We start from the raw sequence: 27208 nt of genomic DNA, 5'->3' as shown, positions 1-27208 counted from the left end.
AAACACCAGCTGTGTAAGTGTCACAGCATCAAGCTGTCCAACTATTGCTTGTGCTCGTAAGCTGGGGCAAACCCAAGGCAAACCAGACAGCCTAACAGTGACATGCAGCTTAGGAAGGCGGGTTCAGAGCCCCATTCACTGCAGGGGAGTGAGTGCAAGCACCTAACAAAAGTGCCTTGGTCCTTCCCCACTGTGTGGTTACACAACACAGTATGCTGGTCTCAGCTGCTTCACAGGCTGTCTTGCAGATGCCACTGCTGGGGGCTTCTGTGAAGTAAAAGCAGGTCTTGGAGCAGGTTGTCCTGATAAAACCCTCAGTAAATACAGTTGGTATCTTCAAGCTGAAGGCACTATGGTGCTGGACTGCATTTCTACCCCCCCTTCCTCCCTCTCTGCCTACAATGGGAGAAGTAAACCTTTGCCTTATGAGGCCACAAAGAACTATCCAGAGTTACTGTAGACTGTGGCTTAAGGGAGAGACAGTAACAGTCTGAAAATAACAAGCCATAGCTCTACAGAGGGATAAAGTCATCTACATGCGTTGCAGGGTTGTATGGCAGCAAGGGATAGTTGCCTTATATTTGCCGGGGAAGACTTTCAGCACTGCATATATTGACGCAGTGGAAGATTGCCTAGAAAGGTTACAGAGCCTTAACAGTTGGGGGTTTTAAGAATAAACAGACATCTGCTCAAAATATATAAAACTGATGGCTAATTTAGACAGGGAAGTGGTGGAATAGCTGTCTTCTCTGTCTTCCTTCCTGCCCTACGTTCTGCGATTCCTGCTGTGCCAGGAGGTGAGGAAGCTCTCATGAGTCTCTCAACAGCAGTTTTGTGTCTTGTACAACACTTCCTGGTGGTTGCAGTTGTCTAATGTTATAAAATGTCTAATGTTATAAAATCAATGTGATATGTGAGGGTAAGTCTACAGAATGAGTAAAAGAATCACTATCACGTAATTTTCAGTGCCCTGTCCGCAATGGTGTAAGGCAGGTTCAGGTGGTAAGAACAACCTATGGCATATTATGTTTGTGAAGGCACAGCTTTTCGTCATGTCAGATGGGCAAATATTTGAGAAGTCACTAAAACATGTTTTTTCCTTGCTAGCTGCCTGGCTTCTCCAGGGGTGCAGGACTTCATATGAGTCTGTGGAAATGAGGCTCCTGTCTAAAACCGGTACAGCCTAAGATTAGGCAAAGCAGAGATAGCAGTGTTTTGTGCACATTTGCAAAAGAAACTGATCACAATATGCACATGGTAAAAGTGTGGTAACTGGGTGGTTATGTCTGTGCATCCGCCTTCCGAGCAACTTGAGATGGAGTGAGTCTTCAGCTAGAAAGAAACCTACAAATGCCATTTCAGACTGCTCCAGTTTCAGAACCTTTTTGCCACCTTCCATGAAACTTGTGTTAGTGTAATTTCACTTACACGCAATAACAAGATAATATCTAGGCTCAAAACTTGGATTGCAGAGTAAGAATGACCATAAATGGATATTGTGTTTTACCATCTGTCACGTCTCTGAAGGCATGAGATTCTGTCAGGGCTGTGTAACTCATTTCCATCCTTCTCAATGCCCCAGCTGTAACGTTTCAAAAAAATCAACCAGTACTTTCTTTTGACCTTAGCATGGTTGGAAGAGAAAAGTAGCTAGTCTGGTGGACTGCACTTGGTCTGATTCACTGCTAAAGACAATGTCCAAGTGAAAAAAATATAAAAGAAATGGACAGTCTCCTTGAAACTGCAAACTGAAGGCTCATCTCCTTGACACAATGCTGATGAAACACTTTTTCTTGTGCTCAAGGCATGTAAAGCCACAGATAAGCACTAACTGCTGTGTGCAAAGTAGTCAATAAATTGTCATCAGTCTTTTCCTTCTGTTTGACTTTTATTAAAAGAGGTGCTAAGGTACTGTACTGTATGCAGTACATCATATTTATTACCAAAATTAACAAATATACAAAACTTATACATGTAATTTTCTTACATCCATTTATTGGTCTATAATACTGCATTTATTCAAGTAGGTTATCTACAGTATGTAAACATCCCTTGGATTGACCTCACACAGATTAGGAAAGCCCATCTAACCCATGTAGTTACCAAATATAGCTTTTTCATTTTTTAAAATTTATTTGGCTTTCATTGGTAGAATCTAATCTTCACATTTGGCACATGGAAGAGACATCTACAGTGCAAAAGAGGCAGATTTTCTGGTTTTGTTCTGAGCAATTTAGTGGAGTCAAGGTTTTAAAGAGCCCAGAATAAATTTACACAAACTTGATAGGAGATGGATTAGTGTTAATGCCAATGACTCAAAGATCAGCCATTAAACTAGAGCAGAAATTCAAAGCCTCTTCCTCTGCCCTCTCAGCCAGGTGGAAAAAAACCCTTGACCTTGTTTCTAAAGGATTAAAAAAGGACTCTGTTAGCAACAGAGAGAGGAGGTTTAGTTTACAAAGAGCCCTCTGAGATTCTGGTTTCAATTTTCTGCTTTGCAGGATTTTTTTTTTTTTTCTCTTGTTAGCAAGCAATGTATTTTCCTTTTTAATGGAGGAAAAATAACTGGTGGGGAAGAACTTTTCTGTGCTGGCAATTTCTCAGTGAGTCAGAGATTACAGTTGGAGTTTACAGGCCTTTGAAACCAGGTGTATAGAGCTCAGTAAGCTGCCATGTAAAAGGAAGAGAGACATGGAGAGAGAGGAAGAGAGTAATGTCTTTATATTCCAGGTGTGTAACTTTCCAATTTTGCTGTAAAAAACAGGGAAAAAAACTTTCTTCCTTCTACTTCTCAGTGTTTCAAAAACGTGACTTAATTTAACCAAGTAAAGCTGATCCAGAGAGACCTTCATTCGCACTCTTCTTCCCATCCTCATCCAAGCACCGTATTGCTATTTTTTTTAGGAGGTCTCACCCATGTCCATGGAAGCATCTGATGAGAATGGACCTAACCGGACATCATTTCATGTGGAAACCCCTCTGCCATTCCTCCTCCGTTACCACAGAGCCCCACTGCTGTCCGTGGCACCGTACATCTCCGCCAGCTTTTTGAAGCGCGGCCCCCAGTCCGTCAGGTAGTCGTAGCTCTGGTCTGAGTCTGTTGTCACCGACTGTAGGGAGCTGAGTGACTCTGCCACCGAGCCATTCCCTTCAAACATATACGTCTGGAGGGAGTCGAAGGGAGGTGCCCACAGGTCCATGTCAGCTTCGTACAGCTTGGCGAGCACGTAGCTGTGGACGTTGTTGTCCATGACGCATGCCTGAGGCACGTATCGGGAGAGGCTCTCTATTTCAGGCAACATGTCCTGCCGGTTTTTCACCACCAGCTGGGCCTCCCGTGGGTTCCACATGGCGGCGATATCGAAGGCCTCCGTGTCCTCCTCCCCGCCACCCTCGTCGTCATACCGGACGATGTTCTCGTGGATGTTCTCCTCCTCGTCAATGATGTACGGCTGCTTCCGTTGGCGCCGCATGGAGAGGATGAGAAGCACCAGCACTGCAGAAGACAACCAAGATATGGGGCCATCAGTGAGGAGACAGATCTTGCAAGGACTTCAGATTCTCTGCTGCCCTATTTTCCCCTCAGTGAGCCCACCTAGCACCTCGGATTTAAAGAGCTGTGGTGTTTAGAGGTGGAGGGGTGTAGAAATCCCTCGCCTCCCCAGTCAAAATTAGTAGCTTGAGGTCCTGTTAATCTGTCCCTTTTCTTGCCTTAATTCTTAGCTCTTGGTGGCACTTTGAATAAGTATATCCAGCAGTGCTTGCAATGCACTGTAGCTACACTTGAGCAACTTCTAAGCTAGCCAGATCTAGTACCAGTAAAAGTGGCACACAGCTCCATAGAGACATTTTTTTTTCCCTGCTGTGTAGCTGCATTTTGCAGCCTCCTTTGGGGATGCCGCTTGGGTTGGGCATTGCATGTGACATAGATGGATAGTGCCAAGGCACCATGGTGACGTGTGTGCCTACACAGCAAAATGCAGAGCTGACCCTTTAGTCTGCTCCAAAGCATTTTTCTGTTTGTCTGCAGGGCACTGCCACGGTCTGGATAGACCTATCACCAGTTGCTCTGCGCTAACAGGATGCAGATGCAGGGTGAGAAGTGGTCACACAGGCACCAGAGCCCTTTTCTATCAAAAATCTGCTATCACCTAGTGACTGTATTTCCAGGGCTAGAACCCAGCAGAGGTTTTGAATGCTGAAATTCTTAACTGATGTATCTAGGCTCCTTTGAAGAGCCAGAATGGAAGCTCTTTAAAAAAATTTTTCCTGTTTCTTACTCCATGGCTCCTCAAACTGGGTCCTCTGAAATTTCAGGGAATGTGTGTTTTGAAATATCTCGTGAGTTGAGATAATGAATGAAGTAACTGAAGTTCTTTTGATACCAACAGCTAACAGAGGATATAGAAGGTTTGGGCAAAGAAAAGATGAAATTTGTTTGTAGAGACAGAACAAATGAAAGGTGCTCAGCCCCTTTATAGCAGCACAGGTACCATTGAAATGTAGTTCCTCAAGGAAAAAAATGGCGGTAGGGCTATGCCCTGGCAAAAGACAAAAGGTGGAATTGGGCTTACCACTCCTGTTTCCTGTGGGGGCATATGATCAGAAACTGCTCAGGATGAGAAAGGAAAGTGTTCCCAGCCACAGCTCTCAATACTTCCACCTGGCATACCCCTTCCAGGAAAGCAGAGCCATAGCAGACACCCTGGCACATTGGGCATCTGGCAGAAATATGTGCAGGCTGTAGGTTTCCCCCATTCCTACACCCCAGAGTCTGAAGCCATACGCAGTTGACTACACCACCTGCTCCCCAATTTGGCTGTTTAAGTACATGTGTATCTACATAGAAATATATACATATACATAGATGTGTGTGTGTGTAGTTGTGTCCCAAGAAGAAGGCGAGGGTGTACCTAGCAGGACGAAGATGCAGGCGAGGATGGCGATGAGCGCCCCCCTGCTCAGGCTGACAGGGAGGACGTAGGCCTCCGCGTTGCAGGACATCACCAAGCCGTCGTCGTCGCAGCTGCACACGTGCACTGTCAGCGTGCCTGTGCTGCTCAGCACGGGGCGGCCATTGTCGCTGATCAGGATGGGGAGGTAAAAGGTGTTCTGCTCATGCTGTCTGAAGCCAGAGCGCCTGGTCAAAATCCATGCTGTATTGTCTAAGGGTAGAAAATAAATAGAGAGAAGAGCTTATGTGTAGAGCAAAAATGTTCAGCAGAGAAAGAAGGTTAAAAAAATCAGCCCTAGACCCACATCCATTTGTCTTCTGTCTTTTTTTCTTTCATTTTTTTTTCTTTTTAAGTCAGTTTGTCACTAATCAGTGTTTTGCCTCTGCCTCTGCCCTTCCAGAATCTTCTCAGGCCATAGCTCCAAGCCTGCAAGGCAGACACACCTTAGGAGTTGCCTTTACCCCTTCTGACATAAACTGCCCGAAACAAACTCACAGCCTTCAGATGGAGCTAAAACAGCTTTCAGAAGGCAAGACAGAAACAAACAGTTGAAGGCAATCTGTTGTCCCTATTAGCTCATGCTCAGCAGCTTTTCTAGACCTCACTCTTAAACACTGCCACCATTTTGGAAATGAGGGAGTATAACTTCTGTGGACATGTTAAAGTACCCTTTCTGTTTTTTGATACATGCCACAGTCATCTGCTTGAGGCAACAAGAAGACTAAGGAAAAAAATCAACTTTATATCCTAAAGCAGCAGCGAGTTGAAAATTTACAACTGAACATTCTTCAGTAAAATACATGCAATTTCATTGGCACTTCTGCCATTGAAAAAATCACAAAGCTTCGTGTCATCACTGTCAGAATTATTATGCTTTGATTTGACCATTCTGCTTCATTTAGTATGACTGGCTGTTTTTTATAAGAACTTAAATCAAAATGAATCAAAATGATGCCACTGAAAAAAATAGTGAGAGTGCTGTTGGTCATTTCAAGGGAAATTCCTACCTTTGGGGATTTTTCCTTCATATGCAGCATTTTTTTTTTAAATGTCAGAATTTCCCAGTGTCATTTGAATTCCTCTCTACCCCGTCCCTCAATTTCTTCAAACTGCGCACCAAGTTTACTAATCATAAAGAAATTCAATTCAGGAATTTGTTATTCTCAATTCTCATCTCAAGAATTCCAAGGCAAAATCTTTGGACATCAGTGATGATTTTGTCAATGCTGAGTTTCGAGCTTTTTGACTTCACAGGCTTTTTGAAAGTGTAAGACTGAATGACTCCAATGTGATCTGGGCCAGCAGGGAGTCTAAAGGAACCTGCAGGAAAATTAGTCCTTCTTACAAACATTTCTGCCAATCTTGGGCCAGCAATGATAAATGGGGAGGAACACAGATACTTTTTCTCTTTGGCAGACATACAAGCCCTGACCCTGTGTAGTGATGCTGTGGGATTTTTGGGAGATGAGCTTCATGTAGTTTCTTTTACTACTTAGTTTTGTTTCCTGTTCCCTTGGCTCAAAAGAGGCCGCAGCCTTGTCATCTTCATCCCTAGGTTGTTACTAATGTACAATTGCTATGCTTGGAAACGCAAGATGCAAATCGACTGTTCCCAGGTGGATTGGCACAGTGGAGCTGCTGCCTGGAAATGGCAAGAAACCTTCTGATCGCAAGCAGACTGTGAAAAAACCCAAATTACCAACAAGGGATTGTTCCATTTCTTTATTATTTCCCTGTCAATTCACTGCTAAAATTTAAATCTTGGGTGATTTTCTTCAGTGCAGAGACTCAGGCTGCATGCGGGTAAATCAGCTGTATTATCTGCTGTAGTCTGAACATCAGAAATGATATGATGGCTTTTAGGAGTGAAATCCGGACTATTATATACAGCCAGATATGGAATATATCCAAACTCAAGCTAGACTTGCTTGCTACCTGCTAGACTTAAATTATGCTCCAAGTTCCATATTTTGTGCTGCAAATCTTATGGCATCAGACAGTACTGGCACACTTAAGTATTGAGATGTTGGGCTCCACTGTTCATGAGATTAGTTTGAATTCAAGACATGCTTTTAAAAGGTACCTCAGGGTCTTTTATTTCTTGCATGCCAATGACATTGCAAGCTTATATTCTGAAAGTGTAAAATTCTGAAGTGTGTGTGCATGCCTGTATGTGAATATAAGGTGACATTGTAGTGATTTAAAACATGTGAGCCCAAGAACTAGAGCTTTGAGGCTAAAACACCCGGTACAAGATGAGATCCCTGAAGTTGCTTAAAACTGAGTACATGTCAGTGTTCACTGATGTCACCGCCCTCTGTTATGCCATGGAGCTCTGAGTATGTGCAGCAGGTGTGGACAGATTGTTAATTTTCCAGGGTGTGTCTCAAAACCCAGCAGAGAGCAGCACCCTGCGTCTCCCGTGGCTCCTGGGTGAGGGGTGCACTGTGGACAGGAGCCCTTGCCTCCTGCAAACCTCCTCTCCTGGGGCACCCCAAGTGCTTTCTCTCCCTCAGGCTGTTTACGTGCCCTCAAATATGTGCTCTCCAGCTATTAATACCACATCTTTTCATCACTGGGCCTGAGAAAAAGAGTGCACTCTAAAGAGCAGAAAATGGCAAAGTGTCTATATTTATGCTGTATCAATGGAAATATCCGAGTCATCTTAACAGTGTAGCAATTTGGTTGTGTTTCTCTTTTATGGATGAAACACCCAGTCTCTTTAAACTGACTTACAATAGAAGTCACAAATGTTATCCAGGTGACAGCAAACCTTCATTTCATGTAAAATTGCTCTTTGTGGGGGAGAAAGGCTTCATTATTCTGAGCTGGTCATACTTTGTCTGTAAAAGAAGTCACAGGCAGTGAACCTGACTGAAGCTGTGCAAAATGAGTTTGTGACAGATCTCAAGTGTATTTAAACATAATTATTTTTTTCAAACCAAACCCAAGTTTCTATAAGCAAATACTGAAAGATATGTTTGTACATATACATATTTTTGCTGTGATGTGCTGACCATATCACCCAAGTCTGAAATGGTTTTTGTGATAAAAGTCTCTTGGTGACTATTGGCATTGCATTTTATCCATTTTAATTTGTTTTGGTTTGTATTAGGCAGACATCCAAATCATCCCTAAAGAATCACTCTACCTGTTACTCTGCAACTGCAAAACGTTGGTGCCAAAGCTTGTTGTGTGACTCATCAAAAGCCAATGTGATTTGATGTGCTACTGCAGTGCAAAGGACATGCTGGAATGTGATGCAGCATAGCAAAGTGGAATACAAAATTATTTTCCAAATATGATATCTGCTAAACCACAGCCATCAAGTGAAGAGGGCTTGTGAGGACATGAAAGCCCCATTATGTTGAAAAAAAAAAAACAAGCATGACAAGAATGCACAATATTTTTGCATCGCAGATTCCAATGCAGCATCTTTGGCTCACAGAGGGCTGGATGGTAGCACTCAGCTGCAGTGCTGAGCAGAGATACTGAAAACTGCAGCGTGGCAGGGCCCCTGCCTGTGTGATCAGCAGCAGGAGGTTCCAGCTGTACTCCCCATGGGATGCAGGCTGGTGTATTCATGTGGTTGTGAGAGCAAACCATGGAGCATTTCCTTCCTGCAGTTTTCTGCCCCAGTGACAAAGGTGTATCTCATCTCTCTGGAGAGTGCAGGGGAATTAACCGCTGTGTAGGGCCAAACTCTGATATCTGATCTAATCACCGCCTTTCTCACAGGAACGGCTTGGTTTCTTTCTGCATGCATCTGTACAAGAATGGGGGATGATTAGCCCAGAACCTCTCTTAGTTTTAAAAAACTGATTGTAATAATTATGAATAGTTAGAAATAACATAAAGAAATATTTCACCAGGAGTGAGAGAAAGAGCGCAAGGAAGCAGGAATTACAGACACCACTGGCTTGAGGAAGGGGTCACATTTTTTTCCTGGGTATATTCAGCTCACTGCTTTTGCACTCTGACAAAACAAGGTAGACCAGAGTTTTAGGGAAGGAAGAAATAGCCACAAATTTTCCTAGGACAAATTAAAACGCAATGTGGAGGATTGCCAGAGGCTTCCAATGACAGGCCTGGTGGTGGTGTGATGCTGATGCCTGCACCCATTAAAATGGACACTCTCCTCGTGAGTCCCCACTACCCACAGAGGGAGGGCAGCAGTTTAGGGTCAACAGAACATCAGCTCAGAGTTTTATTTGGAAATGCCTTAAGGTTATTCTGTTGTTCATTCTATTCTTACAGCAAGCCTCTTTTGCCAAATTTTTCCCAGCATAATTTCACCCGGATTTAGAAGCGGAGGACGACAGCTGCCAATACCCTACATTAGTAACTGAAGAGATAGGAGATCACAGCTCAATTCCCTGCTTAATCACATATATCTGTGCGGCCTTGGGAAGTCCTTTATGCCCAGATCTTTGCAGATACTTACACGCCTATCTCCCATGGATTTTACTGAACTCGAAGGGAACCAGGTGTGTAAGTAGCTTAATTTCTCCTTGCTCCGGATCCCCGTCTATAAAGTGGAGAACAATAGGATTTCTCTGTCTGCCAGAGATATGTGGAGAATGAATAGACTGAAGACATTCTCAGAGACTAAAGTTACAAAGGCCAAAGAAATATGTAAAACAGCTCATCAGAATGCAAACTGTGATCTATCTGTTGCTCACTACAAATCAAGGTTTTATTTGTTGCCGTGAAGGCTGCATGCCTTGCAGTTTCTTTCACTATGATACTGGATGACCAAGGAACCAGCACCATTGCTAATCTTAATAGTGCCTTCCCGCAGCCTGGGAAGTGTTGCTGTCTCCTTGCAAGGTGGGTTCTGTTTCTTGTCTTGCTACCCTTGGACATACAGGATAGTTAGCCTCTCTGTGACTGAGTCATATAATTTATATAGTCCTTAGTGGTCCCTAGGTGAAAATATAAATTATTATTACTGAAATGATTACTGCACTCCAGATTGCTGAGGCAGTAAGTTAATCCTTAATGTGTATATTTCAAATAGTCAGTGATTTGATACTTAACATTTTTATTTCAAATTTGTAACCAATAGTACCCTAAGCTTCTTCTGATATATATATCTCTGGAAAAACTGGTGTTTTACAGAGAGCGGGAGGCACAGCCATTCAGTCACTGCTGTCAGTACAAATTATTGCAAGTATGGCCTTAGACAGAAAAAGTGCATCTCATGCCGGGAATTTTGTGAGTTTCTTTTTTTGGAACAATGCCTTGAGGATAAAGTGAGCCTAGTTTGTCAAATGTTTTAACAATAGTTGTATTTAATTTGTTCACTTATTTTTGCAATACATATTAAAAAATAAAAAATAGGGAGGCAATGAGAGAGAGGGGGATAAAAATGCAAGAAATTATGTGTGGCAGCTTCAGGGACACCATAGAAAAAAATGCTTTTGGGATGAAAAAGCAATAGCATGCTGTGGAGGAGGGCTTCAGGCTCTGCAAGTAGCATCTTTTTAGACATGTTTGGTTAGTGAAGGCTTTATTAGCCTCTATGTTGCTTTTTAATATGCCTTCAGAGGCAGAGATGGGGACTTACGGAAATAAGTGTGACAAGTAGGCATGTGTGGGAGCGCGGGTGGGCACTCTGCTTGGAGACTGGCTGCAGGCGCTGCAGGTCCCTTTCTCCCCATTTATTCTGGATTGCTTGTGATTGGTGGCACTTTACCCACTAAACTACTGAAATCCAGCCCCTTTGTATTGATTTTCAAAGGCTTGCAGCAGGTCACTCAAGGTCATCCATATTTCCTGATGAAGGCTGGTGTGGACCTGACCTTGGCACCATTGTCTGCCCAAAGAGATCCTCCATCAGTGGTAGACATGCAAAGCCTGTCACAGTGGGGCTTTTCTACAGGCTCCAAAACTACCAAAGCTTCCCCCAAAGAAGCAAATTTCACTGGTTAGGACACTCAAATGCCAGTGTTTTGCCATGAGTCTTCTCACTATATTTCAGTTTCTACTTAGTGCATCTTACACAGACTTGTAGTTGTACGCCAAGTTGCCCCCTGAAGGCTTTGCATCTCCTCCCCGCCTCCCTCCCTTTTTGAGGGAAATCAGGATGTGCAAAGAGGAAGAAAAAAAAGTGCTTGGGGGAGAAGACTGAACAGTACAAGAACCTTCCCTTTCTGTGCCTGGGAGAAAACATGAGTTCAAAAAAAGAGCAAAGTAATTCCCTTCAGATTTGTCTCCTAGTTCCAGTTGCTATCCTACCTTTGAGCATCTCCTTTTGAATGAATGCAATTTCCACTCTGGTAATCCGAGATGCCTGCAGCCTGACCACAAAACCTGAATTTGCACAAAACACTGGCACATTTCCTCGAAGAAGAAAAAATGGCCTCTTGCTAGAGAATATTTATAGAGAATAAAATACCATATAACCTTCAAATGTATTAAGAAATATGTCATTTTATCACTGCCTTTAAGGAGCAGGTGTCACTTGGTATTATTTGAAATGGCAGTCTTATCACACACTATAAGCCACAGCCTCTCAAGTCCAACTCCGGCATTAGAAATTAGAGTAGCTAACTGTCTGTGTCCACTCTGATTACCTTGATTGTCCCTTAGAGTAAAGTTGGGGTTGTTGGCTGCCTCTGGAGCCAGGCTGTAGTAGAAGTGCTGACCCTCCTGCGGGTCATCCCTGTCAATCGCGCTCACTGTCTGGATCAGCTACAGAATACAAGAACAAAGCAGAAACAGGTAAGAAGCAAAAGTATATACAATATAAATAAATAAGCAAACAGATAATGTATATATATGTATATAAACACAAGCAGCTGGAGCACTGGAGTAAAACTGTCTTCCTGAGGTACAACAGATGAATAAACAAGAGACTCAAAACCTTGCAGGCTCAATTTATTTTGCTATCACTTTTACACAAAAGAGGTGATAGTCAGTTTGGTTGAAATAACAGGCACTTCCCCCCTGCTGAATCCCTATCTTCTATTGCATGTTGCTTTTTTTCTTTTGAGGGCCCAGGGTGTCCAGATGGCATTGTGCATTAGAAAGCTTGTAAGAAAGCCCATACTTATTTTCAGCTTAGCTTTGCAGGTAGAAAAGGTTTTCAGGTTGATTATTTTATCACTCTTTTAATTTTAAATCAGTTAAACTCTTCCCAAGATGTCAGTGGAAAAGAAAGAAAATGCAACCATGCAGACACTCTGCATATGCGATAAATAACACCATGGAAAGCAACTAAGACAATGTTAAATCCAGGAGATTTGTCACCTCACCTGTAGAGGCTTAGTAAAGTAGGTCTAACAGCTGGAAGCACAGTGAGCGATAGCTCTATCTGAGCAAACATTCTGACATCTTTTTAGACAAGGAATAAATCTTCACCTGGGTTTTTGCATTCAAAAGTTGTTTTTGAATTCAAAGGAAAATGACAGACCAATAAAGTCTTATTCAACACATTAAAAGGGATTTCAGAACTTTTCAAAATGTAGCAACAAAATTTGGCTTTCTTTCCTGAAAGAAGCAGACCAAATTAGTGTGCATTTCTTGGAAAGCTTATTATTTAGGCCACTCACCCTTCAAAACCAGGAAACAGACTAGGCAATGATTTATATTCCCTGTATTATTAAGGACCTCCATAAGTTAGTGGGATGAAATTAACGTGTATGTAATAGTTGTGAGGACAGTTGCAATAGCAACTTCAATAGCAGTGCAATAGCAACTTCAATAGCAGTGAATAGCTATTTCATTCTGCTTTACAGCAAGATGGGAGAAGGTTCAGTAAACACGCAGGGATATTGTTAGCATAATATTTCCTTCACAGACCATGAGGCATGTGTCTGTGTGTTCGCACTGTGCTGTGTCAGCTGTGCACTAGGAGACACAAGTCCCCACTGTGGACCCTGGGTGGTGAAGCATGAGGTTGCCTCCCAATAAGTGGTCAGCAGTGGAGTTTGCATTGGCTCCAGGAAGGGAGAGCTCATATCTGTCTGTGGCACAGGCAGACCTCATTCAAGGACTTTGATGTGTTTTGGAGTAGACAGGTGCAAAAAGCAAGCACTGCTTGCTTGGATGTGCTGGTCTACAGTGTTTGGAGCTGGAAGTCGTGTGTTTTCTACAACTCTCTGCCATCTCCAGTTCACAGCAGAACAGATCCAGTTTGTCACCCCTTTGAAGCTGATATAGTATGTTATGTCCAGCTCATGTAAGTCCAGATGTGCTTAAGGCTCTTATAAACGGGTCTTTTAAAAGTAAACCATGTCTGTCACGCATAGGCCTGACCGACTCCATGGCCCTTCTCACGACACTTCTGCTTTCTTTCTTGCTGCTACAGGACACATGGAGGTAATCGCCTGCTGGCACCTGCCCAAGGGAAAGCTTTGCTTCAGCTGTGCTGTATATTGCACAGTGAGTCTGGACACTACTGCATGAGAAAAAAAACGGTGCTATGTACGGTGTCAATCCTGGTGTGATGTGCTTGCCTTTGGAAAGCAGCACTGACAGCTGCCGACAGAGTTTAGATAAAACGTGGTTAGCTGAGCCCTCTTTTCAGCGCTCATCCTTTCCAGCATGATTCTTCCACATAGGACAGCATTCCCTCCAACAACGCCCGGTGTTACCAGCATTTCTCACCTGCCCTGCTTTGGCGTTTTCACAAACAAAAGCTTCATAAAACCTCGCAAACTCTGGTGCATTGTCGTTCACATCCAGGACTTTCACTGTCACGGAGACGCTGCCCACTTGCAAGGGGTTGTCTGGAAGGAGAGGCACAATGTAAAGAAGGGCAGTGTACAAGAAGGGGAAAGGGGCTGCTCCTCCCTCAGCTCAACAGGTAAAGCAGCCCTTTTGCTACTGACCTGTGTTAAATGACATTTTTGCATTGGGAAATGCAGTAACTTGGACGTTGTGTGACTTGGAATGAAGCTGCAAATGCTGCTCTCTGTCTATCCTGGCTTCCCATCTAAACACATCTTTTTCAAGCGAATTCTGTGAAAAACTTTAACCTGGTTCAGCTCAATGAGACTATTTCAGTAAGAAAAGTTTTAGACAATGCTTTCTATTTTTTTCTATTGCCCTTTGACTGGGCGATACTGTTTGTTGAGCCTCAGTACTGGTGGCATGAATTAGGAAGGGACTCTTTTAAGGATAGGCTTGTTATTTAGAGCTTGTTGAAAGTGGCAATTCTGCAGTTCAGATACCTTTTTGCTCAGAATTTATGTTCCTTGAACTCAAAAATAGTGTCAAGTCTTTGGTACTTTGTACACAGGGGGTTTAAAATGTAATAACACATGAAATCATAGAGAAAAGCTTTCACTGATGCTTAAAATTGCAATGAAAATTTTACATTCTGCATGACATCATTTGTGAAATTTCTGTCCCACTGGTTCATTAGCTTGCTTTGCCAGTAAATCCAGACATCATTTCACATATCTTCACAATTTCCAGACTAAGCAGCCACAGAAGAATTTTTTTTTCTTACTGTGTTTTTCTGCCATAAAACGTCTTTTTTTTTCCCCCTTATTGAATGATAAAATGAAATTTTAGACAGAAAGAAAAAAAAAGAAATTCATTATTAAGAGGTCAGAAAAAGTACAAAAATCAAGAAAATTCTTTAAAATTTGTATTCTCACCTTTTTAGCCATATCACTTCATGCATTTATCTCCAAATGTACCTCCCTTTATAGCAAGAAATTATATGTTCATATAAAAACCAGAGAATTTTGGAATTTTCTTAAATGATGTACTGTATCCATAACAAGTGTCACATTGTATCACTAAGATAATACTCTTAAACTATATTGTTTCTCCCTAATTTATAATTTAATCCTTCAGCTTTCCACATCCCCATGAATATCTTGCTAACACACCTGTCACTATGGCAGATGAATGTCTGCATTTACACTCTAAGTAATATTGATCTAACTTTTAGAACTAGGAGCTTTATTCAGGAGTGCTCAACTATGACAGTTTTGAAACTTCACTAAATTAAAATATTGTGCTGCACGTGTACAGAGCAAAACTGACAGGATTGACGGAGCCTGAGTCAAACCAAGACCTTCATATTGCTCTCACCCTCAAGTGCTGCTGCAGGGGCAGCTCTTACAGACTTTTGTGTGTGTGTCTGTGTGTGTGTGTGTCTGTGTGTGTGTGTGTATGTGGATCTACACGGAATTTTAATGTCCATTGGTGGCTCAAAATAAAACTGCCATCAAAATAGATGGAGTGAGATCCTATTATGTCACCAACCCCTCTCGCTAGGTAAAAAGGGGACAGAAAGGCACCATGTGCTGGAACAACCTAGAGATCTGTGGCAGAGTCACACCCCGAATCTTGTGAAATATTCCTTCTGCTAACTCCAAGTTGGCTGATTTGGTTTTGGACAAGCTTCTCAAAACTTCTTTTTCTTCTCAAACTGCCCCACGTCTCTGGTACAGCTGGGATGTGCAGGAAGCTCTCAGACATGTGGAATGGTTCAGCTATTGGCAGGAAGCTTCAGAAAAGCTGCTGCCCCCAGGCAAACGAACTGAAATCCTGAGCAAAAACTATGTGGACCAAAGAGCTTTCGGGTGAAGATTGGGTGAACCTTTTCTTTTATTTGCTTATATATCCCAGGCTTCTTTATGAAGTTCACATCTGTTAGTGTTTCAAATCCAGCTAAATTTTTCATACTGACACTATGTAATGATCAGCATCTCCTTGTTCTCATAGCTTTGATAAAGATCTGGCATGGATGAATCCTGAGCTGAGTTTTAGCTCATTATAAAACTCAAAAGTATAACAAGTTCAGCATACTAGAAGATCCCAAAGCACTCTGGTCCAAGTTATTTATGCAACAAGCAGATGGTGATGACATTTACTTGCTGTTGAACCAGACTAGATTTCAACCAGTGACCCGGCAGTGTAAGATCATTGCTGCCTACCAGTCCCAGCACCAGGCAATCTTTCCATGTAGGACAGGCAGCTCTGGTAGCTTTGCAGCCTTTGCAGTGCCTGCTTTAGCTGCCTTGCCCTTCTGGAGAGAAACAGCTCTTACAGAAACACATCAGGAAGAATTTTAAATAAATCCGTGGAATACTAATGAATTGAAAAAGTAGCACTCTATATTTAATTGCCAGCCTCTACTCCTCCCACTACCTTGTGAAAAGGAGCATAAAAAATAAATAAAATGCAGCGTTTGCTTGTTGATGTCAGAAGAGTAATTCATTTAATATGGCTTTCCACTCAATGCATAAGAACATGTGAATTGCTGAATTCATGTCTCTCAGTCTGCTTTGTCTATTGTATCTTTTTAATCTATGTACAGTCTGCATTTTCCTTACTCAGCTCCATGGCCAGTACAGTGATGTTGTGCCAAGAAACGTCCTCCCGGTCAAGAGGTCTTGCAGTCATCAGCGCTCCTGATGTAATGTCGACATAAAAGAACCGCCCTGGATCACTGCTCCTGTCAATTGAGTATCTGCAAGAGCACATGTTAAAAATATTATGCAACCCTTGTGAAAACTGTGTGCTATAGCCAATGAAGTATCGCAGCAATGGGAATACTGTTATATACGGCAGATCTACATTCTTCCACAACCTAGTTATGTGCTGCATTGACTTGTATAGGTACAGAGTGAGATGCTCAAAAAACTAGGAGCTCATGTGGCTAATGGTGTTTAACGGTGAGTAGTACTTGGATGGAGCTGGAAGACAGGAAGATTTAGAGGAAGAAGCCTCAAAGCAAGGCACAGCTCAGCACAGGAACATCTGCTTTACAGATAAAATCTGTCAGTGTGATTTCTTTTTCTAAGCAAAATAATTATGCCATTTCCTTGGGCACAATTCAGACAGGATGAAAATGACTTTACATTGGCTTGTTCTTTGAGCACTTAGGATGATGAGGCAGAACTGTTCCCTTCCTTGTGCTTTTGTACACTCTCCTCCTTCAGGTGACTAAACTCCACCTGCATCCTAGACCGTTCTACTGATTGAGCCATGTCAGTGCAAAGGGGGATGATGATTGGCTTTCTCATATCAGCCAGCCAGAAAAACAGCTCCCTCTGTGAGGCTGATTCATCATCATTACTGAACCTGCCTGGTAATTATGTCAGTTTAATGCTGGGAACAAGCTTCTCACACTCGTGAGCAGGGGAGCGTGGTGGTACCTGCAAACCAGAAAACTCAGGCAGGGCGGAAGCTGATTGACACCTGTCACTGCTGTACTTGGTCAGAGGAACTGTTTCACGGAGTGTGTAAAATACTCAGTACCCTTTTATGTATTACCTTTCTCTTAACAGCAATTTGTATGAATTGGGTTCCTAGCCAGCTGTGTTAGTGTGGTAAGAGATCCTTGGCAAAAGCCACGCTTGTGCCTATGGAAATGCCACAGCCTAGAAGAGAGTCTAGGTTTGTTCTCATTTTTGTTGATTCTTTCTTCAAAGTTGATGGGAATTGAAAGCATTACTTATAATGGATGCTGAATGGGACTCCTTCTGAATTTTCTCATTTCAGTACAAATACATTCACTGGAACAAGCATGCCAACCTGATCTTTATATAGACACTTACTAAATAACGAGGATATAAAATACTATTGAGCTGTGTTGTTAGGAAATTATTTTACTTGTTTTTATAGAAAAATCAAAGAGGGTGGGATGGCAGTTTTGCTTCCCTTCCCACCTCTCCTTAAACAAAGATATTTCTCAGGCACTGGATTTATTTAGGATATAAGTAGGAGTGTTGCTATATTTTGCTATAATAATTATTCTTGTATGAAGGCTATAAAAAGAATTTGTGACAGTTTAAGGCCAACAAGTATGTGAAATTGAATATGGCCCTGTGATTAGTGGTGCAGTATTAATCACTGGTGTCAAGAGGCACAGGTGGAGTCTTCGTCTGGATTCTCCACATAAGTTCTCCTGTTAATAAGACCTGCTCCTTCACACTCATTTCCACTGCATTCTCCAGCTAATTTTCCTGAATTGCTTAACAACAATCACGGCATATTTCCAGCAATCAGAATTTCACAGTGTGGAAGTCCAGATTCTGGATGCTGGGAAAATGAGGATTTAAGAGTTCCTCTGTGTTTACTGAGCCATTTTGAAATGAGTCCTGCCTTTTCCATTATTGAAAAAAGTGTCAAAAGGTGAGGTCAGATCACAGTTTTAATATCATTTGCATTTCAACTTGTGTAACAAAATATGTACCTGGGATTTTGTTTTTCTTATCTTGCCCTATGCAAAGCGAATGCAGAGAAAGCCTAAAGCATTGCCTGGCTGATACTGCACAGAGCTGGCATGGACGGAAGACACCATGTAAGAGGAAAGGAGAACCAAATCTTAACATTTCTGTCTTAGATAGCCTTACAAATGGTATTTTTTTCCCTATTTCTTCCATCCCAATAATTTATGATTGTACGTACAAGGTGTTGAGGGAGGATAGAGAGGAAAATGGGAAGGAAGAAGGATAGGAAGAAAAAGATGAAGAAAGTTGGGAAGGAATGGAGTTACAAAGGAGTCTGTGCATAACCGAAACATTTTTTAAATATATCTTTTGTGATGCATTCTGTACTTTATAGAGTGCTATTTCATCAAGGGTAGTCACTGGAAAGCTCTGAAGAAAAGTAAGAAAAACCTCATTAAAAATAACAATGAACACTTCTGCCTTCTGATAGTCCACAGAATTATTCTTGTACTATTTGAAGCAGATTACCACAAAGCTGTTTGCACTACAGTGTTTGGATAATGCTAGACAGTAATCATCAAAATAGGATACGAGTGGAAAAATGTTTAAGGTAATGAAATTGTGATGCAGACAGTATAAGACTTAGTTCTACTGAAGAATTTGCAACAATGTCATGAGAAGTATGATAACCTTACAATGCAGGTAGATAAGACAGGTACATTAAGGTAGCAGAGGTGAAAAAAATAATTACAGCAATGACATAGAAAGCAATATCATCGAGAAGAACAGGCTTTGTGTCTGCTCAGATCTCCTGGCTGAAGCCCACAGAATTGGTCATACAGATTTTGGTTTCTTCAAAAGCTCCAAATATTTGGTTTTGACTCCCTCCTGTATTTCCCAGGACTGTTGCTGAACAGAGACAATTTAGAAGCTGGACTGATACAAGGTTTGGCAAAGATCAGCTCAACAGCCGAAGCATTTTTCAGATGAGAGAAGGAGCTGACCTGCAGGGATTGTTAACTTGCAGTAACCTGGAGCTTCTGCAGGTTGTAAAAATTAGCATGTGGGCTGGCCTTAGAAAAAAAACAGTCTTCTCTGATAAACTGGGCTGACTTGGCAGCCACTATAGAAAATAGCGCTCGTGATCACACAAATCTGCTCCTTTGGCTCCTTGCTGAGTTGCCGCTATGAAGCTCCCATGGCTGTAAATACAGCTTTACCTTTCTTAACTCCTCTGGGAATGCCTAGCTTTGCAGCTTTGACCAGACACTATATAACTTAGTGGTTCATGAATATTTATTAGCTACTCCAAAAGTAGCTGTGTATTTGAGCTGTTGACAAAGGTGGGCTTTGAAACAGAAGGGAGAGAGGGAGGAGAAGATGCGAACATTCTCCATACCACAGAAAAGGCAAGGGTGAGCTCCTGCATTGCTTTGGCAGTCATAGCAAAGCCGCTCAGTGTGTGCAATCTGTTTTGACTAAACCCACTGGTGACTACTACGGGCTAAAAAGAAAGGGAGTTTCTCTTGTTTCAGCCCCATCACTGCCCCACCAACCAAAAGTACCAGGGAGCGCTCCTGGGGGAGCACACAAGGAGAGGACAGACCTGATGGAGTTGTTGGTCACATCCGGGTCCTTGGCAGAAATCATCTGTATGGTGGTTCCAATCTCCACGTCCTCGGGCACTTCCACAAAGTAGAAGCTGGGCTCAAACACTGGAGGTTCATCCACATCCTCCACGCTGATGTGGACAGTGGTGGTGTCACGGAAGGGACCCAGGTTCAGGAACCGCATTTCCAGGTGGGGGTTGGCACCCTCTACTTTCAAGGTGTAGCTTTTCTTGCTCTCAAAACTTAAAGGCTGAGGAGAAAAAATATATCTAGCATTAGGCACACTGAGCTGTATGATTTAGGCCATATAAGTCTAATTTTCAGAAGTAAAAGTTGACCTCTAATACAAACCGATGCTTTTTTTTTTTTTAATAAATCTTTTCAATGATTTTTAATTATAAGAGTAACAAAGATAAATATTTGCAGATGGAGAGAAAGCATCAAGTGACAGTAGTATTACAAATGACACTGCCTATTTTTTTTTTTTTTAATTTGATAGTTGAACTGAAAAAGCCAGGACAGATATTTGCAGATCACTTCAGAACACATATCCTTTCATTCTTCTTGCTGAAACAAAAATAAAAATGGATGCACCACCATTGCATTGTGATTCACACAGTGTGTTTCATTCCACTCTGTGAAAATAACGTAAAGATATGAAGAGTCAGTGCTCAAAAAGGGGTCCTGGTGGCAGGGACACAGGTGCTCACCCCTGAGGCAGGGGTCCCAGCCAGGATCCTCTTTTCTCCCTGGTGAGATCAGACTGTCGTCTCCAGAGCACCCACCTGTCAAGCGGCTAACAGGCTCCAGAGGGAGCAGGGGACACGACAGCCTCTCAGCCTCTCCAGTCTGTATCAGTAATCCATCCTGTCTACAAGTGGGGTTTTTAACTTCCTCGATGAGTGTCCTAAACACATGTTCACAATTCAGGTGTGCTGGGTGCTAAGATTTGAATCTCCTCCCTGCCTAGAGAATAGTTTAATTTCAAAGCATTATGAGATAGCCCTGACGTCTTCCTGCGGCAGCTCTTCCATTTTGTATGAAATACTCAAGTATTATTTGAAACAAGGAGTAGGAATGGCAATTTTTTTTTTCTCTTTCCTGGGGTAATGGATAAAGGGAAGGGGGCAGCTTCCTCTGTTAGTAGTTTTATGAATTTGATTTCCTTTCTAGATAAAACTACTTATTTGATGAATACAGATATAGAAATAATGTTGCTGGCACTGAACTTTTCAATAAATAAATATTTCATCTACTTTTCCTCTTCTATTCACAGATCCCTAAAGAAAATAAGGCCTCTCCAAAACCTTCTTAGACCTCAATAGAGAATTCTATATTTAATGTGCCATTTACTAGTTTTGATATGAGATGACTAAAAGTGTCTGACAATGACATAATGAAAGGATCATTCCAAAATATACAAAAAATTTTCATCAGATGAAATACACCTTATAGAGGACACAGTCATACTTCCTTGGTTGCAGACAAACCAGGAAAGAAATGTTCCTCAATTCTTAGGGTTGCCCAGTAGAGCAGACTCCTTTTAGTTATATGAATGGCTTTCAAAACACGCAGTTTTATTTGTACGTAGGGATTTGAGCGTTGTGTGTGGAACTGCCACGCAGAGCCTCGGTTCATTCAGACTCCAGAAAGATCACTGCTGTTCCCATCCAACATCTTTGTTTTTCCTAGTTAGCTCTTTCTTTTTGAAGACCTACCACCAGCCTGGGGCAGGAACACAGGAGGAAGAGAACAAAGCAAACAGAAGACAAAGGTAGGAAAATCATTACTATAGCAATGAAGTCCTCCTTGGTGAGTCATAACTCATCTCTTTTCTGCCCGGCTTGATAGTGCAACAGGGAAATTCTGCAGTCATGAGATGTGTATTAATTTAAGCAATATCAGCAGAATTTCACATGGTCAGGCATGGCAGGAGTGTATGCTATCAGCCTCAAAACATGCACTGAATTCAGAGGAGGCTTCAGTACTTGTCTACTGCCACAACAGCTCCTTTCTGAAGAAGTGGAAACATTGCAGTGACATATAAAAGCTCATGCTTTCACAATAAAATTACCAATACAGAGGTCCTGCACAGGAATGCCTAATGAAAGTCTGGAGTTCTTGAAATTATAAAAACTAGAACTCAGCATTTGGTACATGGGGTTAAGGAATGAAGACTGGAATGGGAACTATTTTTTTTGCACTGAGGAAGATGATGGTCCAGTATTACTGGAGATGTTGTCCAGCGATACAGTAAGAACTGTGCAACCTGTAGCAGCAGGTACAGATGATCTGAAACTTTTTCCTGCTGCCCTTAGCTCCACATGCTAAATCAGTGACTGCTGCAGGCATGACACTTGTCAGTGTGGATTTAGCTAGGTCTGCAAACATATTACTCATTACTGCAGAGTCATTATGGTCTACTAGCTGCATATTTATGCATAGTAAAAATAGCAGTAAAATATATTCACATGACCAAGCAACACTTATTGTCCATCTGGCAAGGAAAACGTGCAATGCAAAGCTGCCTAAACATATACTAAAAAAAGAGGCCATTATATTTCATGGTTTCTCGTGCGGAGAAAACTGCATGAGAAACATTGCATGTACACTAAAAATCTAAGTTATAAAATGAGTAGTTAAATCACAGAAACACTTAATAGTTATAAAACCCAACTACATTAGACAGAGACATGATTACCTAGAATGATCAAGCTAGAAAGATGAGAAAAATCAAACAAGCGTGACAGGCCACCATATTTTTAATGCTCCTGTGTTCACACTCCCTTAGTTTGCCTTGGAGTCCTTCATCGTCAACCGTGCCTTTCCCTTCAGATCACCTCACATGCCAATGCCTCAAAACCACTGGTCCCCTCATCAGATTTGTCTTCACAGGTGCATTCAAAACTCTTTCCAACACTGGTGCTACAAGCACCATCCCGCAAGCAGGTTGCCTTCTCCTGTGAACCAAGCATGCTGCAAAACACAGCCGAGAAGAGACGTACCCCATGGAACCTCTCCTTGTCCTTGTCCTCCTTCCTCTGAGGCTGAGATGGGCACCAAGAGGTGCATTGTGGGGGTGATATTTAGCAGAGGTGGTTGTGAGAAAGTGTTTGACCAGGCAGTGGATGGGCAGGATGGGGGGCAACGTGGGGCTCCCCGGGTGCTGGGATCCATCCTGTCTGGGTAACCTCCCACTGCCTCCTATGGGAAATGCAAAAGTGAAGGCAGGGAGGAGAGAGAGGCTGTCACTGCGGAGAGTGTCAGCCCCACAGTCAGGGAGTTTGAAAAAGCTGTAACTCTTCAGGAGGCGCTCAACAGTTTGTGGGATTAGTTGCCCGAGATCAGTGGCCGCAAGACTGAAAGCAGTGGTCTTATCTGTAAGTTCTAACTTTTTAATGTCCGTGATAGAAGCAGGATTAGTGCTAACTATTTTGTTTGGGGAATCAGTCTGCAAAAATTAAAAGGCCATTTTTTCTTTCTTTCAAAGAAGATTTCATTAGGGGTTTAAAAATTCTTTTCTATCAACACCAATTGATTTTCTTTTTAATTGAGTGGATCCAAAGGACCACTTTCCTAATGTTTGACTACTGCTAATCAAAACATTACAAAAAGCTACAGGCCTATATAGAATTTTGCAAACATTTATGTACACTGGATGGATTGAGCAGTATGTACCTGATGCCAGTACATATCTGGTATGATTGTTACTATCAATTTTTGTAACTCCTCCTCCTGACATACATGAACATCTAGTAAAACTATAATCATAACAAGTGTCAAGCTTATAGACACATTTACTCCAAAGAAACTGTTTTCTTTCATCAATAAATCAGTGAAAAATTACATTAGAGTTTGCATTCCACCTCGACTTCATTCCAGCAAACTGGCAGGGACTTACGTGCATTAACAAGAGCTGGAGAAAGGTGGCCATAAATACATGCTTAATGTTTTGCTGGAGGGCATAGAGGCTTGCAGGGTCAAATTTCTCCCTTGTGTTGTTCCATTTTAGTGCACAATTTAGTCCGAGGCTATTTAAATGGAGACTATACTTCCTTATTAGTACACTAGATATGCTTAGGCAGAAATATGGTTACAATTTCATAACCTAGAAACAGAGTTGAACTTCTCGCATTTATGTAAGATTGTAGAACAAATATCCTATAGCAGGAAGTCTAAGAAAAATACTCTATGTCTTTCTGCATAGCCTGTGGTACAGAGTACTAGCAGTTTCACAGCTGCCATTTTAGAGACAGCTTCTTCTAGCTTAATTAGCATTTATGGATCTTCAAGCAGCAATTAAAAAAAAAAAAAACCTGCCTGGGTTTTATTGGTTTATAAATAATTCTGAGGCATGCTTTATTATTGTTTGTGGGACACCAGAGTGAAAAATGTGTACAGTTCAAATGCAAATATTGATCTAATTTCTTGCATTGTAGGATAATTAAGCTACAGAGAATATTTAAATAGATAAATAGTGAGTCAGAACATTCTTTTGGTGGGAAAAGACATGTTTATGCTATTGCTGTCCTTACTTTTTAAAGGTTGCTCCTAGGAACGCAGTCTGTTTTCATATTTTAGCAATGAATGTTAAAGAAACTGTGTTTTATAGCAGGAAAGGGGCTACTGTCATGTAATGGGAACTAAGTTACTACAAACATAAGGAATACTGCACACATAAAAAGTGACCAGGACTGTTAGCCATATAAATTACTATAAAAAGGAAACTTTACTACCTTTCTCACTGTAATGATGCCAACTTGGTAATTAGGATCAGTGTTAATGTCAAAGACATCCAGTCCATCTCCGTCCACGAGGCTGTATTTCATCTCCGCATTGATGCCTTCATCCAGGTCTTTAGCAACCACGCGGCCCACTGTGGAGCTGACGGGAGCGGACTCCAGCACGCTCATCTGATAATGCTCTGGCACAGGCAGCACAGAGGAAGAGGGGGCAAAAAAGCGGCTGTGAAAAAAGGAACTGAAAACTGCACAGCGATGCAAAGAGTAGGTCAAGGCAGGCCACAATAATCTGTAGCCTGCAGGGACCCCCTAGAACCTTTCCCAAAGCTGTGACAGCGCTGTGATTTTCTTTAAAAAGCCACAGCTAGATGGAATTGCCTGGGAAAGTTTTATTTAGGTGTTTGTCATATCAACAGGTTTGTTCAAAGGGTTCTTTTCAAAACAGCAATATACCTGAAAATGGGAACTTCAACTAGAAAAATAGGGCAACTAACACCAGTGCTGTTGCAGCCACGATATAAAGCAGGATATGAAACAGATTTAATAGGACAGGCATTTTTTGTTAGATCAGCTTGTATAGTGGGAATGAACACACGTGTTTTGAGCTCTGCAAATCCTTTCTCAAGGCCATATAAACTTCTTTTCCACCCTGAACAAGGCTTTGAGAGCTTGGAAGCTTGCTTGTGTCTTCCAAATTTACCAGTTACTCTATTAAAATATACTACCTCTCCCTACAAACCCCATCTTGAGCACATTTGGTGCATCACTAATTTGCTTAGCAGCAAGCCTGGGGAAAGAGAAAGCTGCTATTTTAAAAATGTGTTTTAAAAATACAGATTTTATATCTAAAATACAGAATGTTTCAAAAAGGAACAAATTTGAAATCACCATATACAAATTAAACTATCATGTCGATGTAGTCTGTACAGCAGGTGGAGGGAACACAGAGCATTTTAAAAAGGTTACTAAGACTTGATAACTCATTAAAGCATTTGTAAATTTTTGTGTAATTGTAACATGTTGCCATCATGAAATTTGGTCCATCTTTTTGAAACACCCTGTACTTCTCTGCCATCATACTTCATGTTCAAACCTTCCTTGCTGCACTCTCTATTAATGCCACCAGTTATTGAGCTTTACAAGGCAGAATTACACCAAAGGTGGATTTGATCTATTCTCATTTTTCTTAATGAAGACTTTGATATCAAACAGTTACAATTCACATCACTTTCAAAACAGGATTGGCAATGATGCATTCAACAAGTTGCTCTGCCAGAAAAAGGAAAGTGGAAGTTGATGCTTCTTGCTGATCTTAAGTGGAGTGCTTTGATTTAGCAGTGCAACATGCAGAAGCAGATGGAGAAGAATAGCAACAAAAGGAACTGCAGGAGTTTTCTTTTCTCAGCTAGATGGGAAAAAGGGCAAAACTAAAATGGCTTGAGACTGATTTACACCACCAAAAAATAGATACCTCTAAAGATTTAGTTCAATCAAACTTGAAAAGTTTCTTTCAAAGTTTTAACAGTAATACAGAATTAGGTAAGTAAATTTACTCCGAAAGAATTTTTAAAAGAGCAAAATATTGCAAATCTTGCTTTGAGATTCACTTCTGTAAATACAATATTGTTTCTGATAAGAGTGGAGTTGTCTATTTTTACATTCCATTAACTGTAACTGTTACATATCTTAGGGTTTAACCATATATTGCCAAGATTTAGACAAACCATTACTGGAGAGCAGCCCGTATGACAAGGCACTCTACAGCTACCAGACACCCCCTGCAGTGGCCTAGGTGGAGCGCTGAATGAATTCTCTTTCAACTTTCAGCAGTGCCACATGCCCCTGATTTGACAGACAGCCTTTTGGAGATATTACAGGATGAAGAGAGAATCAGAGAAGCAATTAGCAGCCAAAGGAAATGGCTATGAGCAGTCTAGGAACACAAAAGATCTCTTTCTTTCCTTTTTTTCTGTGAATTAATTTCCCACCCTTTAAAAAAAAAGAGTGTTGGTTTTGATGATTTTGGAGGTCAGAAACCTCTTCTGAAAGACAAGCTGGTGAATGCTCCATTTTGACATTTTCTGAAGGCAAGTTCCTTCTGCAATCTGAAATTCCACCCACCTCCAGTTGTCACTGTCCTGAGTTTGAAAATGGCTGTAAGGAGAGCAAACAGCAGCGATACAACTCAGTCACCCCTTTTTGCCCATCCTGACACAGCAGGTACTCACTCTGTGGAAATCTGGGTGGATTGTCATTGACATCAGAGAGGGTGATGTTGACTGTAGTTGTTCCAGCTAATCCTCCCAGCTGTCCACCCATATCCTTGGCCTGGATAATCACTTCATAATATTCTTTCGCTTCTCTGTCCATGTTCATTAGAGCTGTCCTGATTAAGCCTGTGAGATTGAGGGAGGAAAGGGGTTTCAGGAACAAAAACAATGGCAGTTAAAAAGCACACAAACAAGGTGGAGTGGTCTTGCTCCTGCATCATATACCCTGCGTCATGAATGAGAACAGACTCTGCATTCAGTCTCACCTCTCCTGGCAGAGTAAAACTCACTGAGATTAAATCTAGGTTAACAGAAGGTGTGAATTTTAAAGAAGACCAGTTAAAATGCATCAGCTTTGGGGCAAGCTGTCTGTTCAAGATTAAAATGTTGTCTTCCAAGGGAGCTGGAAGAGTATTTCGGGAACAGAGCACACTATACTGAATTAAGGCCCTGCTCAGGCTAAATATGTCCGCAGAAAAGGTGGAAGTG

General features: G+C 41.7%; 1 protein-coding gene across 1 annotated transcript in view; it reads right to left on the bottom strand.

Moving 5' to 3' along the window:
• Positions 1-2996: 2996 nt before the first annotated feature.
• CDH20 (cadherin 20) overlaps positions 2997-27208 on the bottom strand; it is a gene marked incomplete at both ends in the record, with an annotated part of 36535 nt that continues 12323 nt past the window's right edge. The window contains 8 exons of the mRNA XM_080340152.1: positions 2997-3496; positions 4914-5165; positions 11534-11651; positions 13569-13690; positions 16256-16392; positions 19704-19957; positions 24444-24631; positions 26678-26845. Of these exons, the coding sequence (XP_080196278.1) occupies positions 2997-3496; positions 4914-5165; positions 11534-11651; positions 13569-13690; positions 16256-16392; positions 19704-19957; positions 24444-24631; positions 26678-26845 (1739 nt within the window). The remainder of the gene's footprint in view (positions 3497-4913; positions 5166-11533; positions 11652-13568; positions 13691-16255; positions 16393-19703; positions 19958-24443; positions 24632-26677; positions 26846-27208) is intronic.

Source organism: Nesoenas mayeri (genome assembly GCF_963082525.1).
Source record: "Nesoenas mayeri genome assembly, chromosome: 2".
Classification (NCBI taxonomy): domain Eukaryota; kingdom Metazoa; phylum Chordata; class Aves; order Columbiformes; family Columbidae; genus Nesoenas; species Nesoenas mayeri.
The sequence above is the reverse complement of the archived record's forward strand: the minus strand, read 5'-3'. Positions and strand labels throughout refer to the sequence as shown.